General features: G+C 40.2%; 1 protein-coding gene across 1 annotated transcript in view; it reads left to right on the forward strand.

Moving 5' to 3' along the window:
• ADGRA3 (adhesion G protein-coupled receptor A3) overlaps nt 1-17,408 on the forward strand; it is a 125,176-nt gene that overhangs the window by 21,623 nt on the left and 86,145 nt on the right. The window contains exon 2 of the mRNA XM_082728681.1: nt 14,779-14,850. Coding sequence (XP_082584807.1) covers nt 14,779-14,850 — 72 coding nt within the window. The remainder of the gene's footprint in view (nt 1-14,778; nt 14,851-17,408) is intronic.

Genomic DNA, 17,408 nt, shown 5'->3' on the forward strand with positions numbered 1-17,408 from the left:
TTAAAAGATCTCCCTCTTCTTCTTTGCCCGTTGTATTGCTACTCATTATTTTTAAACAAATTTCAGACACCTTTCCCTGAATCATTCTGCATTTCAGTAATATTTAAACTCTGTTGGGACGCCTGGATGGCTCAGTGGGTTAAGCCTCCCAACTCTTGTTTTCCGCACAGGTCACAGTCTCACAGGTCCGGAGATGAGCTCTGCAGGGGCGTCTGTGGTCAGAGAGGAGTCTGGCTGAGAGTCTCTCCCGCTGCTCCTCTTCCCACTTGGGCCTGCGTGTGCATGTTCTCTCTAAAATAAATAAATCCTAAAACAAAACAAACAAAACAAAAAACCCTCTATTTCATTTGGATCAGTCCTGCATCCCGCATGAAGCACTTTACACTAGACCTCAAGGACTAATACTGCATGTGAATCTGTCGCTCCAAGCACACAGTATATTCTCAGTTAACGTGTGGTGGGTCCATCATGAATTTTAGCTTAAAAATCAAAGATTTCAAAATTCTGAAAAGACCTCAGTATAAGTATTCCCTGTTTGATTAAAATGCCAAATAACTTGGTTCTTATTGTATCATAAATATTAAGTGTCCAGTGTTCTTTATGATGTGTAGATGCCTTGAAAAATGAGGCTCTCTTTTCTCATGGAGCTGGTGTGTTCGTAAGATAAGATGAAGTGTTCTTTAATATAGAGTTTTCCATTTTTAGGCACGTCAGACGTGTATCTAGCACGGCATAAAAAACCGTTTTGTTTTTCTTAACCAAATGCTATTTAAATACACATAGACTTACTGTTCAGTGTCAGAGCAGAAAAATAGATTATTTCCTTTTTGTTTATAGAGCCGCTGAATAAAGAATCTGAAATAATCAGAAGAGAGACCAGGCCTTAAAAAAATGTCAGGTCTTTGATTAAAAATGCATGGAAACTTGAAAGGTTATTTAATGAACCATTTGAATAGTTAAGTGTGAGCGTATGCCCAGGTTGACACCTGTTGTCTTAGTGTAATTATTAATGGCACCCTGTGTTATTCTCAAGTGTCTGTTTGATGATAAATTAGGTTGTGACCCCACAGTAGTATGTTAGCAGTGGATGTCTTTGACTTGCTGTCTCGTTTTAATAATTATTCACCTCACCGAGATTAAAGTTGGAAGTACTGTTGCATACAGCTTCAAGAAGGCAGGTGGATACACTGACCTTTTCCCCTAATTCGCCATGTCTGTGGAAGAGATCATAAAACTAAATGATAAAAACACCTGCATGTTTTCAATGTCTGTTTGGAAATGTAGAGAGTTTTTTTTTTTTTTTTTCTTTAGCATGGAACTCAAAAATTTTATTAGACTATGCCTGGGTGTACATGGCTTTTTGTTTGTTTGTTTGTTTTGTTTTTTGTTTTTAAATTCGTTTGCCTGGCATATGGCTGGTTTTTATGTCTTTAAACTGGAGACGTGTCCTTTCGTTTTGTTTTGTTTTATATACACGTTTATTAGACATGACTTTCTTTATTGTGGTAAAAGACATATAACATCATTTCTCACCATTTGTAAGTGTAAATTCAGTGGCGTTAAAGACCTTTGCAGTGTTTTATAGAAACACTGTCACTGTCTGTCTATACCCACAGCATTTTCATCGTCTCCAACATTAACCCTGTACCCACTACGTAATAGTTCCCTAAGCCCTCCTCCCCTGCCCCCTGCTGACCTCTGTTCTACTTTCTGCAGACGTTTTCCTCTTATTTAATTGTAGCCATTTTTCGACCAATTCCGGTTTTAAAACAATTTATTTAATTCAATTTTTTTAAAAAAGATCTTACTTATTTACTTGACATGGAGCGTGAGAGAGCACAAGCAGAGGGGAACAGCAGAAAAGGGGAGAGGGAGAAGCAGGCTTCCCGCCAAGCAGGGAGCTTGATGAAGGGCTCCATACCAGGACCCTGGGATCATGACCTGAGCCAAAGGCAGATGCTTAATCATCTAAGCCACCCAGGCACCCCTTGAATTTAATTTTTTTATAGTAATCTCTACACCCAACTTGGGGCTTGAACTTACAGCCCTGAGTTCAGTTGCATGCTCCACCAACTAAGCCACCCAGGTGCCCCACTACCTGTTCCCTTTTTTTGTTTTTTACCCCCTGGAGCCCCTGTTATTTGCATATACTCCAGATTCATGATGTGCCTCCCAGTAGTGATCCTCTTATCTTTTATCGGCTGAATTTAAAAAGTCAAGCCATATGATCTCACTCATATGTGGAATTTAAAAAACAAAACAGAGGAAAGGGGGAGGAAAAAAGAGACAAATGAAGCAGCCTAGGGAGGAGGGGGTGGAAGAAACAGGTAGTGGGGATTAAGGAGTACACTTATCATGTTGAAAAAAAAAAAGATGCTCCAAATCATTATTTCTTAGGAAAATGCATATTAAAGCCATAGTTAGATCCCACTGCACATTGAATGGCTTTAAATAAAAAAAAATGCTGCCAGTCCCGGGTGCTGGGGAAGATGTGGGGCAAGCCCTCATACAGTGCTAGTGGGAGAGCAGGATGGTACAGATCCTCTGGAAAAACAATTTGATAGTTTCTTACAAAATTAAGCATGCATTTACCATATAAGCCAGCAATCAGACTTCTAGAAAATTACTAAAAGAAAGACAAACATATGCTTGCACAAAAACCTCTCTTCAGATATTTATAGCTGCTTTATGCATATCACCAAAATTTGGAAGCAACCCAGATGTCCTTGAGCTGGGGAATGCTAAAGCGTGGTCCGTCTCTACCATGGACTACTTACTCAGCAAGAAAAAGGAGCACACTACTGACACGTGCAACACGTGACTCTCAAATACATTAAAAAAGGGTGGGGGGAGGTGGCTAGGAAATGATCTTCTAGCTTTCCTGGTTTCTCTGCCCACCCCACTTACCAAACAGCATTTTGTGTGCTCTAAAGCCTTTGTTGCCTTTTATTAAGTTACTTATGTGTTCACCTCTTCCAAACCCAAGAAATGAGCAGGACATGTAAATAGACACCTTACAAAAGAATATCTAGAAATGGTCAATGAGCACATTAAGAAAAGCTCCACATTTACATGGACAAAAGTACAGATGAGATACTGCTGCAGACCTACTGGAAAGGCCAAAATCAAATAGATGTGGGAAGAACTGGAACCATCACACAGGGCCAGGGGGCACTGTGAAGAGGGTACAACTGCTCTGAGTTCAGTGTCTTATGTATGTATTACCCTGTGACCCAGGAGTTCCAACTCTGCAGATTTACTAAAGAGAAGAAAACTTAGTCCTCAAAAGGACACACACAGCAGTCTTATTGTAGTTGGAAACTGGAAACCCAAATATTGATCAACAGGGAAATAGTACACAAATGGAAGTATATTTCTAGAGTAGACTACGACTCAGAAATAAAAAGGAACAAATCAGAATCCCACAGTGTGGATGAATCTTTAAAAAAAAAAAAAAAGAAAAGTCAAACAAAAGACATACCCATACTGTGATATACCCAAACTGTGATAAATAAAATAAATGTCCCCCACAAAGGCCATCCTGACTTATGATGATGGAAGTCAGAACGTGGTTTCTATGGGCTGGGGGCATCACGTGGGCACGAGCAGGAGAGCAGGGAGGGGCAGGGAGGAATTTTCTGAGAGGATGGTGATGGTCACTTGCTCTGTCTTGTTGGGGTGGTGATTACAAAGGCATGTACAGTGGTCAGGTCATCACACTGAATACTTCTGTATGTTTTATTGTATGTACGTTACAGCTCAGTAATAAGGCTAGGATTGCACATTAAAGACATAAGCCATGTTCTTCCAAAAAACTTAATTTTATATACTGTTATTACATCTCTGTAGGTTGTCTGACTTCTTTGTCTTTTCTTATGTAGTAGATTTTATGTCCCATCTGATAGTTCCATGTTAAAATCAAACACAAATGGAGTCTGTACTTGAAAATGCTTTGAACAGACGAAACCTGTTAGTCGTACAAGCGATGCTTAATTTAGTTTATTTTGCAAGACAAGTAAGGTTAACTTGACCTGGGTCACTTCTTGCTTATGCCTCTGAAAATCATAAGCAGAACTGAAATAGTTCCCCCAAATTGAAAAGTGGTAATGACTAGCCAATTCCCTCTCATTTAAGAAAATTCTGATGTTGTAACCAGTCACTATAGAGCATAAATACTCGCTGCCTTCATGCTCTGTAAGCAGTATTAGAACAGTGTGCCTCAGAATCCCATTCCATGTTTGGTGGGGGTGCTGTGGGTTTTGTAGTCTTTTTTGGTGTGTGCACAACGGTTTCAGAGGTGGGATCTCTAGACACAGACCTCATACAACCCCGAGGCCAGTGAGCAAACCAGGTGCCAGTTCCCACTGAGCCCTTTGTGCTTACTGTTATCTCTCACCAACCGTAGAGTTTCTTAGGTCAGTCTCTAGGATCCTGGCTCTGCTCTGGGTTTTGAGCTGTCCAACTTTGTGCACACTTGCTTTCTGTTTGTCTGTTGAAGCTGCTTTGGTAAGTCACCCTCCTTATCTGTAAGGGGAGAAACCTGGGATTCCCTGGGTTTTAGGCAGTGGTGGATTTACCCCATTCCCCATGGTTTGTTTTAAGGAATCTAAAGGTAGAGGTGGCTTCCAGCTGGTCTAAATCTTCTTTTCCTCCCTTTTAGAAAAGATGATCCACTTTAGGGGTGCCCTTGAGAAGAGGATTTCGAGTCTCCCAAAAACAGTGAAATGTAATCTTTGTTTGGTTAACAGAGGCCTCCAGAAGACAGCATGGCTTAGAAATACCCTTTCTTTCTGTATTTTTCATTTTTTTAAAAGATTTATTTATTTATTTATTAAAGAGAGAGAAAACGAGCATGGGGGTGCGGAGGTCAGGGGGAGACCCCCTGCTGAGCAGGGAGCCTAATATGGGACTCAATCCCGGGACTCCAGCATTGTGCCCTGAGCTGAAGGTTGTCTGTCAACCATCTCAGCCACCCAGGCTCTGTCAAATAGCCTTTCTAAAAACAGTCGTTACAAGGAGACAAAACACTGAAGACAAAATCTCCGACTGAGGCTGAGGACTCGACTCTCCGTCTAACCCGTCTGCGCCTGATTGTCCCGATGGTAATGTTCCATTCGACCTCCCCTTCCCCTCCTAAGTTCCTGATGTCCTTGAGAGGAAACCATCCCGTGAACTGTGGATCACAGCTGCAGCAAAACGTAAACCCTTCACCCAAGTTGTGGTTTGTAAAGGATTGTCCAGGCCTAAAGGTGGATCAAACTACATTTGTAAAGACTTCAAGATTCTTATTGGAGCTCGTGACCCTGGATTTCCTGCTTTATAATAATTCATTTACATGCGGTAAGGAGGTGCCCACAGGTGGCTCCATGCAGATGATTGGAAAGACCCTTCTAAAAAGTTTTTGAGGATCCCATCACACATGCCTCAAAAGAACAACAACAATTCAAAAAGTGAGAAAAGTCACTCCTTGAAGCTACACCCAGGATTTTTCCTGTGAGAATTGATTGGGCCATGGTATAGGCCTTTAAGCAAAAAAGGGGCAAATCGGTTACAGATTTTTGGTTTTGCTTAGAAGAAGTAGTTAGAGAGCATTTTGATCTCCAGGACTGCAAAGCTGGCAGTGCCTTGTCTGCTCATTTCCTTAATGGGCTTCTCCCTGAGCTTCATGATTTATTAAAGAAACATAAATTAAGACGGGAGATCACTCCCCTTTCGGAGCTCCAACATCTTGCGCAGCTTTTTGAAAGAATTTTAGAACAGAACAAGGGTTGTCAAGCAAATAAAGTCATGGCTCTACAATTACCAGCAACTACAGGGGCATCAACCAAACTCTAGAACTAACTTCGTACCTGCCCCTGTTGACAAGGATACTTGTCAAGACTGTAAGCAAAAGGGACTTTGAAAAAAAGGACTTTGCCCGCAAACAACCTAATTATCCAAGAAGAGGGAGCGCTCAACCTTCAGATCCCTAAGATAATAACACCGATGGGGCTGAGGAACCGCCTCGGAAGCTACTCCCAGTAATTCCTATGAATCATCAGGGTGAAATGAAACTTGACATGAATGAGAGATCTGCCCTGTGCTGGAAGATACCAGAGGTCCTCTTCTACTCTAAATCCCGCCATGATATGCCAGGAATTTCCTCAGGGTAACAAAACTCTTCTGGTGATAGGTGTTAGTCAAGTTCAAAGAGTTCCTTTATCAGAGCCCATAATTCTTTCCCTTGGCCCCTTCCCGAAAACCACGCTTTGCTCTTAGGAGACACTGACTCTGTGAATCTGCGGAAAAGATTTTCTAAATTTGGAGGCCAAATACATTTTGTCTTTCCCCAACCTCATAAATCTGTTAGCTCAGTGTTCAGACATGGGGGTCTGATCTCATTTAACTCCTCAGGCAAGCTTTGCTAGTGCCCCTCGCCAGCCGGCCAGAGCTGGGACCGCTGCCGAGCTCTCCCACTACCACTCACAAGCTCAGGCTGTGCTAGAAGGGCAGAGAGGGGTTCGGGCTGAGCACAGCTTTGAAGCAGGTCGAAGCCAGACAAAGGAAACCATGACCACTTCAGAGGACCCAGCAGCCAGAGAGAACGCAGGAACAATCCAGAAATCTGCTTCTAATGACCTGTGTCCAAAGTTTAACAGGAAACCAGTGAATCACCAAAGTAGTCCTTAGTCACAGTTTACTGTGCACTCATCAAAAGACTGCAGACCAGGAGCACTCAGACCCAAACATGGAATGAAGCTCCACGGTAGCTTCTAGGAGTGTGAAGGCAGTGAGTGCTGTTTGCAGGGACTGATAGTAATATTAAGAGTTATCGTAAATGTAGAGGAATTGGTTAGTGGTTACCTCTTATCAACTTGGAGTAATGAGGTCAGTTTTGCTTACAATTTTCAAAAACATAAGGAAGGAAGTGACCCAGCTTGGCCTGGAACTTTTGCTATTAATGACATTTTACCTCTTTATCAGTTTCTTTTTCTTTCTGTGTGTGATAAATATATTTTAAATGCACACATCGTAACCCGCTGATCTTCTTTTATTAAGGTGATTTTGACTTCTTACCATCTTTCGTCTTGATAGTATCATTTGAATTATCGATGAAGATTGGGTTTTGTTTGCACTTTTACTCAGTTAAGTTAAAAAGGCCCCCCCCCCCATTTAATTTAATCATGCATCACTGGAAGTTTAACTGCTTCTCTTATAAATGAGCTGGTGGCTAATGAGAACTCTGAGCTGCGTGAGTGATCGTTCTCTATGACACATGAATGAATCCCACCAACCTCTCCTAAATGTTAAATTCTGAGAGATTTAGCATTTCTACTGCCTTTAATTACGCCGACTGCCATATAATATGCAATCTTCTATTACACAACTTTTTATTTCAGTGCTGTATCATAGTGAAACCTTAATGTGTAAACATTAAGCCGTAATTAAGGATCCAGACTTAAAATTCATCCACAGTTTGTGTGTATGCCAACAGTGACAACGACTGATAAATTCTCAACTTACTCCTTTGCCTAGCAGCTGGAAATTTCCTTTGATACCAATTTTAAGATGGTCCTAATTTTAGAAGGGTGAAAATGTGGAAAACAGTAGCTTAGGACACTTGTATTACAGTATTAAAAGACACGAACTAGATAGATTCTGGTAGAATTTTTTATTCTCCCCCCTCCCCCAAAAATAAATTCCTTAAGCCTCAGAGATAGGAAGTCATGAGAACAGCACCGAGGTTTATTCTCCTCATCTGTACCATAGGAAGCTGGGACATTGGGTACATTGTAGATGCTGTGTTACTAGTTCCTTAAGAGGGATCTTTGAATGCAGAACCTTAAACCCAGCCATATTTTTATTTTATTCATTTATTGAAAAGATATTCTGGGCGTCTTGCCAGTTGGATCCTTTGGGAAACACAGCCAAGTGTTAAGCAGAGGTTAGAAGTACAAGATTTGTGCTGCTGGAGTTGCATCTGGAAGATGAAGGGAAATGAAGCAGACGTGGGCATGCGACCCTTCAGACTGGGATGCAGAGCTGGCCTCTGTGAAAGGAGAGAGGAAAGGAACGACGGTTGGATAGGACAGTTGTGCCGAAGTCTGGGCCACTGCTCCTGCAGAGATCACCCCTTGGGGAGTCTGTGCTGGCCAGGAATGGAGAATCTGTCACCCCGCTGTGCTGAATCCTTGGCTGGCATTGTTTACAAAGTGGGCGGACTTTGCTTGGAAACTGAGGCAGATCCCCGGGACAGCTGCAGCTGGAAGTTTTCTGCTAACCACCTCCTTTGCAGGGTCTCTCTTGAAGGAAGATCTGAGGAGTGCACCTCCATGGCCACCAGAGTGTCTTATTAAGTACCTGGCGTCATTCGAATCTTAACTGTGCCACTTGGTTTGAATCTGAACCTGGACAAGTCCCCAAACTCACAGGTTTTAGTTTTATTTTATTTCTTTTTTAAGATTTTATTTATTAGCATAGGAGTAGGGGGAGAGGGAGAGGGAGAAGCAGGCTCCCCGTTGAGCAAGGACCCTGGGATCAGGAGCTGAAGGCAGACGCTTAACCAACCGAACCTCCCGGGCGCCCTGCAAATTTTAGTTTTAAGGAAAAGAATACTGATGTCGTAGGGCATTTCTGAAGAGTAACTGAGAACAGCCGTATAAGGAGGGGCTGCACGATGGACTCACGTGTTCACTGTTAGATCCATTCTCGTGTGGATGCAGAGATGGTCAGTTTCAGAAAGATCCCCACACGGATTTCACCCAGTCGCGGGAGACACGGCAAATACACAAGTCCCTGTACAGGAATTTCACCAACTGCAAAGTCCTTGTTAAAACAAGGTGATGTGGCAGAGTTGGTGGGCAAAACATCGTTTGATGCACTGGAACTAAAGCCCACCACCCAGAATTTTCTCTGCAGAGCTGAATGAAGGGATGCATCAAGAACTGGGGACACATTGGCAAACAGACTGCTAATATTTCGGACACAATGTGCATGTTACCGATGGCGTGCTGAATTAAATGTGATTTTAATACAAAGATTTCTCAGATTGATGAGTTTTGCCATCTAGTTAATACTTACTCTTACTTGCTAGGAAGAATTAATTTAGAAAAGAACACTTGATTTTCATTTGCCGGAAACCAAAGAATAAACTGGGACAGAGTGTGCTAAAACAGGCCTTGACAGACTTTCTCTTTCTCCGTCAAGGGCCAGATAGTAAATATTTTAGGCTTTCTTGGCCACGACAGCCTCTGTTGACACTACTCCACTCTGCCGTCATCACAGGAAAGCTGCTGCAGACAGTATGTGAACAAATGGGCATGGTCGTTTGCCAAAAATATTTTAAAAACATGGAAATTTATGTTTTATGGAATTTTCATGTATCATAAAATACCATTCTTTTGATTTTTTTTTTTCCCCCAACCATTAAAAATGTAAACACCATTCTTAGAAGCCCACAGGCTGTCCAGACAGGTGGTGGGTTGGATTGGGCCACCCCCTGGACTCGGACTTCAGCGAACATGGGAGTAACCAGTTTTCATTAGCAGGATAAATGAAGCAAAGCACCAAAAGGGACTTATGAGGAGTTAGCATAACTGATTTTAGCTTATCACAGGTGGCCCTAAATTTTTAGAACATGTGCCTATGAAAGTGTCTCAGAAGCTTAGCCTAGCCATATTGTCTGGTTTTATTTTTTTTCTTTTTTAAGATTTTATTTATTTGACAGAGAGATAGAGAGCACAAGTAGGCAGAACTGCAGGGAGAGGGAGAAACAGGCTCCCCGTTGAGCAGGGAGCCCAATTCAGGGCTCTGTCCCAGGACCCTGGGATCATGACCTGAGCCGAAGGCAGGCGCTTAACTGACTGAGCCATCCAGGCGCCCCTTTTGTATTTGATAAAGATGTAGCAATAGCAAGTATTACTCTACATAATAAATCTAGTGCAGAATCAGTTTGTGTTACTACAGTTTCTGTTGCTTGAGCAAATCCGAGATGTCGAGGGATGGAGAATTTTAAAATGTAAATGTATACCTTCAGTCCTTAGTAGGTCTTTGAGCTTTCTGTGTGAATGCCTAAAGAGCATTCTCTCTTCCCATTCTGCAGCCCCTCATCTGCTATCCCATTTTGTAGGTCCTGTATTTCATCAGAACCAATTCTCTATTCCTGGAATCAACCTAAATATCCAGTCATTAAGTTTCACAAATAATAGTGCAATGAATAATTGTGTTGTCTAAGTATATAATTGCATGATTTAATATATAACATGTATATAGCACAATTGCAAATTTGTCTTTGGGATAAATTTCCAGAAGGGGAATTAATGGATCAAAGGTTGTAAATGCATTTGTACTTTTGCCTTCCATAATGATTATATTGATTGAGAGGAGACTATGAGTGGTGGTTTCCCTCTGATTATAAAATGTGTTATCACGTTTTTCTTGCACTCCTTAAGTGAATTATGGTATCTTGTTTTAGTTTTAATTTGCATTTCTCTCATGATTGTGGTTGTATATCCCTTCATACGATTATGATCCATTTGTGTTTACTTTCACTGAACTGTCTTTTTATGGCCTTTGCTAGTTTTTCTACTGGGGATTTTTTTTTTTAAAGAGCTCTTTATATATTTGGGAAATGAGGCCTTTGTTTTTGGTAATAGTCATAAGTATTTGTTGCTTATCTTTTAACATGGTTTATGATTTTAAAAATGTAGTTCTCTTTACTCCTTAGTTCTAGAAAGTCTTTAGTTATTGTAGCTTCTAAATCTGTCTGCCTTTCATTTTCTCTCTCTCTCTCTTTTTTTTTTTGTCTGTATGAGACTGCCCTTGTTTTAAATATGACAGTCTCTTAGTCTTCCCCCTTTCTTTTCTAAGGATACTTGTCACTGGATTTAAGGCCCGCACTAATTGAGGATGATCTCATCTTGAAACTTTCAGCTTCATCACAACTGCAAACATCCTTTTCTCATTAAGGTCATAGTCCTGGGTTCTGGGTGGGCATATCTTTTGGAGTGCCACCATTCGAGCCATTGTAAGAGCACTATTTGATTGTTTTACTTATTTTCTTCTCCAGGGGTCGACTTATATTATATTACTAGTTCAAGAATTATATTACTAATTATATTACTAATGTTTGATTTGAATATTTAGAGCTCTTGACATGTATTTTCAATTCCTCTCTAAAGGAAAATTATTCTGTGCCTTCTGCCATCCAGGGTGTGGGTGCTGTGCCTAGCATTCCATTCTGGGACTTGCAAGAGCAAGTGACTGAGAACTTGTAATATTTAAATTTTAATTTTTTCTCCTCCATAAACTTTTGATTTTTTTTTTTAAACATGTCTACATTAGGTCTTATTCCTTTTTTCATGTTTCAGCCAAAATGATATATTGAACTAACCTGTGTTAAATGTAATAATGGATGTCAAAGTCTTCTTACAGTGTTTAAATTCAAGAGGCAGGAGCCCAGCATTGCGTTTCTAAGCATTGTCTATAGATCAGGTGGTGTTAAAACGTCGCTAGTAGAGAACAGAAATGGGTATACATAAGCTTTATAACTTTGGTCAAGTTTTATACTTTACATTCAGTTACGTCCTAGAAAAGTTTGAAATTTCAAAGATGTCAGCAAAAATATTGATTAGAATGGGTTTTAGGTTTATAATGATACGTGAGTTTATGCATTTGCTCGCTCCACAGTCTCCAGTCTCAAAATGGAGTATAAAAACTGTCTGCAGAGTAGATTTATTCATACCGATCCTGTTTTCTTGCACAAAATCCTTAAACACACCAAGTAATGGATAGACTGAATATATTAACATGAGGTTGTAAACTGTATTTTTAAGGTTACAGTTATAACTTTTTAAGTGTGATGAAATGTCTTCCTTTTTACTCTTCTCAATAAAATCTATCATTTATTGTACTAAAGCCTTTATGACTGAGCCAACGACAGTCCTTTAGCTGCAACAGTACCGAGTGTAATTCAGCTGGCGCCCTGACAGTTTTTCATAAGCTCCCTCCATATTTGGGAATCATTCTTCACCATACACAGGGAAGACCTGTCACTGAGTCTGTTACCTGGTAGCCTGCGTAGTTTTCCTTTGTTTCTTTAGTTCTCAGTTTATCAGTGATAAATTCTCAGTCACCATCGGGTTCAGCAGTTTTGCTCATGAGAATATGAATACAGAAAATTACAAGAAGCTACAAGGGAACTTGGTGGTCATTCTGGTCTGATTTTTTCCATCTTGTAAGTGGTGACATTGAAGTTCAACTAGAGAGGTGACCTACATCACTTACTGTTGAGGTGGGGGAGTATCCGTTAAAACCTGGGCTTTGGATCTCCACACCATTGTTCATTCCTCTACTTTTAGTGTCTATTCATAGTGCCTCTTAAGTTGCAAACTGTAGCTGCATAAACATTTCTTGAATATAAATAAACATGAGCCTTTAATCTCAAAGCTTAAAGTATTCCTTCAGTGTTTATTTCTAAGATAGAATTATATGCAAAATTAACTCAATTTCAGACTCTCCCTAGTTAGGAAGTTTCTTATGTTTTTAATCATCAGAGAAAATATTTAATAGTAAGAATTGTCTGCTAGATATTTCAAAAGGCACGACAAGATTATAGAGAGTAAGAGAAACTCATAGAAGCCTCATCACCAAGGTGTTGATCCATTAGGGTGTGTTTTTTCCCAGTCTTTTTTGGTTGTTTTTTTTAATTTTTAAGTTTTTTATTTTTTATCTCTGCAGAGATTCTTTCAATCAGTAATACCAATTTTGTTTGCCTCTGAACTAAGTACGAGCATTTTCCTTTTTATCAACTTTCCTCTGAAAGAATCCTTTTTTAATGGACGCTTGAAGTTTTCTTTGAATGTGCCATCATTTTACTCTTCCTCTTACATAATGCTGAAATAAGGTCACAGGGTATCCTTCTTGTCAGACTTGGGGACGTGTTTAGGGATGATGTTCTGAGCAGCATGGTGGGAGGTTCTTGAGGATACAGTGAGGGGCTGCTTGAGAAAGCTTTTTTCAGTGACCTTGGTGGCTGTGAAAGAGAATGAGTTTGCTTTTGCCAGAGCCAACCACCTCATTTGTAAAAACCTTTGTAATTTTGATTAGAGAAAATGGTATTGTATTTTAACTGTAGTGTTTTTGACCACCATGTTTTCTGTTTTCTTGGTCCCAATGGTCGACAATGCCCTGTCCTTATTTTAGCCATGTCTTGGGGGAGAGGCAAGATATTACACGGTAATATACTTGGATTGCAAGTAACATTAGAATGAGAGAGGATGTGTGTCTTAGAACCAAGGAAACAGAATCTGAAATTTAATTAATACTCATTGAATGTGTCATGCGTTTCCTAATTTCTTTCTAGTGTTTATGAGGTAGATATTGCTCTTCCTGTTTTATGAATGAGGAACGCTTACAGAGAGGTGGAGGGACTGGCCAAGATCAGTGGAACTTGAAAGCAAGAGAGCTGAGCTCAAAAACAGGTATCCTTGACTCGAGAAGCTCCTAATAATCATCCCACAAAATAGGCTCTGAAAGGTGAATCAGTCTGAACAGAGATGTTGTTTTTGATTCCACTCATATCAAAAGAAAATCAGATGTCAAATGGCTATTTTTGTTTGAAGACAAATAATTAAAGGTTTTTCATTTAGAATAATGAAAGTAGAGAAACTAAAAATGAATACCTGAACTCCAAGGACCCAGAGGCATTCTGTTATTTGTATATACATAGAATTGCTGTGTTGCACCATCTGGGGGAAGGGGGCCCTGTGCAACTTTGTACCCCGTGTGAAGGGCACCCCTGAAGTGCATCACGGTGTGTGATGCAGAACTTTCTGCCCATGAGGCCAGCAGCATGTCTCTCTGGACCTACGTTGACATATGTTGAACGGGAGGTTTGCAGTCGAGATTTTTTGGGTTTGTGATCTGGTTCTGGCATTTGCTCCGGTCCCCCTGGGCCGTTAACCTAGTTAATTCTTCTCTGCCTTGATTTTTTCATGTTCTTATCTCGATGTCTGAATCAGGTAGCTTTAGCACATTCACTTTCTTTATGGATAATCTTCATTGTTGGATAATCTTCATTGGTGCTTTAGCTGCAGGGGGTGCATAGCTACAATGCCTAGAGGGGGAGCAGGAACACGGAGTGTCTTCTTAGGCAAGTCCCATCCTGTGGGTGACTTGACTCCGACTTCTTGAAAGAAATTCTTGGTGTTCGGTCGTATCTTTAAGAGCATTGTCCTGATACATCAGATGGAGTATTACAGTAGATCTGCCCGTGCTGTCTGTATGTTAGGGTGTGTAAAGGATGTTTTCACACATGGAGACAGTAGATTTGCATACTGTTAAATTACAAATAATGTTCAGCATTGAAAGATCTAGAGGATGCTTTATTTCTTTGTAAGAGCAATATTTTATAGCATGTGACACATTTTTCCCATTAAGTTTCTAGTTTTTAAGTAAGTATGCGACTTATATAAGTTGATTAATTATATAAGTATATGTGGTGTTCTTCTCATATGGAACTTAGGAGCTATTTTCTGTTCACTTATCTCCCTTTTTACCTTAAAATTTTTAGTCAAATGTGATGGGAACAATTTAAGAGGTGATAAGATGAGTGGGCTGTTTTAGGTGATTTCTCAAAGACAGAGAAAGAAGCTCCTGTTTTTGTCAGGCATCTCAAAAACTGCCTAATAAGTGACTTCTTAGAATTCCTTGTAGGTTTAAAAATAAGGAGCTAAATTATTTTGATATTGATGGTGTACATATATTCTGCAACTTACTTTTTTTTCCTGTCATTTTTAGGATTCTGAGTAACAATAAAATATCCGAGCTGAAGAATGGCTCATTTTCTGGGTTAAGTCTCCTTGAAAGACTGTGAGTATTTTTTAATATCTTATTATTATTTTACTTACTGCCTTTTTTTTTGTTATGAGCTTTCTTTGAGTGAAAGATAATACTTAGCCGCATTTTTATTTTAAGTCTTTTTCTGAACTCCCGACTTTTTAAAATAAAAATTTGGAGTTTTCCCAAAATTTTATTATAAAAAAGTTTAAGAATAAAATTTCAAGAAACAGTTATTTAATTGGATGTTGGCAAGCTTTCTGTAAAGGGCCAGATAGTAAATAATTTAGGCTCTGTAGGCCATATGGTCTCTTTCATGATGCCTCGGTTTTGCCAGTATAGTGGGAAAGCAGCAAGAGACAATAAATAAATGAATCGATGTTGAAGTGATGTTATTTGCAAATTGGGCTGGGGATCATGATTTGCTGACCACTGGCTTTTGGAGCAGAGATGCTGTGTCGAAGTTCTGTCATGAAATGTGGTTGGGGCTTATAAAATAGTCAGGTAGAATTTAAACACCTAAAGGAGGGAGGGAACTTTTTGGATCAACTTTGATATGTTATTCATATGTCTTTGAATGCAATAGTTGTGTTTTGCTTAGAAATTAGGTCTAGTTTTGTTCATGATCAGATATGTTAGTAGTAGTGCTTATTTTTTTGCCTTGGATTTTACAGAGTGCATATTTAATTTGCTTGTATTAGGATTGATTGTCCTAGATCACGTTTCAAAATCCTCTTATTACTCATACATTTAGGATTGTACTTTAGGACTTTTTTTTCTTCTTTTTCCTTTGGTGTTGGCTAAACACCCAAAGTGGGGCTTGAACTCATGACCCTAAGATCAAGAGTTGCATGCTCTGCTGACTGAGCCAGCCAGATGCCCCTCAAAAACATTTCAGATGTATGTAAGGTTTGAGTAATATAAGGAAGCTCTACTGTGAGCCTCCCCAGTTCTGTGAAATTAGAGATTTCCCTTGCTTTCTTGGTTCTCTGTGCTCTGCTTCACTCTTTTTCTTTCTGTGTGGTCTTCCCTTGATTATCTTTCCCAGTGGTTTCTATAAACTCCCACAAGACATTATTGCTTTGATCACATATGTGTTATTTAAGCTTGTATGTAAGAGTTTTTATTTATCCTTTTATATTATCTGTTCTTTTCATTGCTCATGTCTTAAATCAAAAGTCTTTTTTTTTTTTTTTTAAGTAGTCCTCATGTGCAGCATTGAGCCCAACACGGGGCTTGAATTCATGACCCTGAGATCAAGACCTTAGCTGACATCAAGACACTTACCCAGCTGAGCCACCCATGTGCCCCTTAAATCAAAAGTCTTAAAATCAGGTTTTTCCATTTTTTATAAACATATATAAAAATAGCGCTTTTCCGTATATGAAGTAGCAGTACCTTCATACGTACACGTACACGTGTATAGGTATGTATGTACACAGACACATGTGTATAGTGTTCAGTGCTTAATTCTCAGATTTTGTTGCTTCTGTTTTCATTCAACTATTCCTGCTCTGTTCCACGTAGGCCATGTGCCTCAGAGGGGCCGGTCATACCTAAGCCCCAGGCCCGACTCCACGGCGGACGGCCCTTCACTCACATTCCATGGGCCCAGGGTGAGGAACGGGCAGTGACCAATTTAACTGAGTCAGGATTTGCTCAGCACTTTTTGGGAAAGGAATTTCCTTACTGTCAACAGAACAGATGGTTGCACAGCCTAGAGACTGCTGCCACTGGCTTGGGCCGGAGCCGACACACCAAAGATCAGGGAGTAGAGCCCATCTTGGTCAGCAGCAGGGAGGCTGGAGGGGCCTTGCTGAAGTAAGGTGAGACAGTATGTTCTCGTTGGGCTTTCTGTTTCTTGTAAGAAAAGTCATTGTGCTTGACAGATAGCCTTAGCATGTCGCACAATGTCAGGCACTGAGTAGCTGCTTGGTTAATAATGGAAGGATCAGTGGGATCTCTTTTTCCCCAAGGAAGGATGACGGGGGTGCCTAGGTTATAAATGTTGTCTGTTGTGTTTATAAACATGTTTTAGTTTTGGCTGCTAGAGTTGCTGTGGTTGTCCATGCACATCATACAAAGTATGGGTGTGAATAACTACCCTTTTTACACATACTTTTTAATTTCATTTTGGTCTCTGACTTATTTTCCATCATTTATTGATGAGAAATCCCTATACAGGATAGAAACATACCAGGTTGCCACACCTGTTAGGTGATAGGAAGATGCTGCTGTGATTGTTTTTAGCTAAGGGTCTGTTTATACCTGAATCCCAGAACACCACCTCTCTTTTGTAGGATCACAGATATAGATAGGATAGATAGGACTCACACATGCATACGTATGTGTACTACATATATGAGTGTGTGTATATATATATACACATATACACAGACTAAGACCCCAGTGATGACTTTGGGAACTGGGCCGTCTCTGTTGGAAAACATTTTTACCTAAGCTCTGCATTTCCTACAGACCCTTCAAAGCCCACACCTGAGTCTTGACCTCACTGCCGCTGTGTGGGACCTGCCCCCCGTACTGTCACCATGGGAGAACAGCACACCGCAGAAAGAAAGAAAAGGAGATAA

This window comes from Mustela nivalis (assembly GCF_964662115.1).
Source record: "Mustela nivalis genome assembly, chromosome: 4".
Classification (NCBI taxonomy): Eukaryota; Metazoa; Chordata; class Mammalia; order Carnivora; family Mustelidae; genus Mustela; species Mustela nivalis.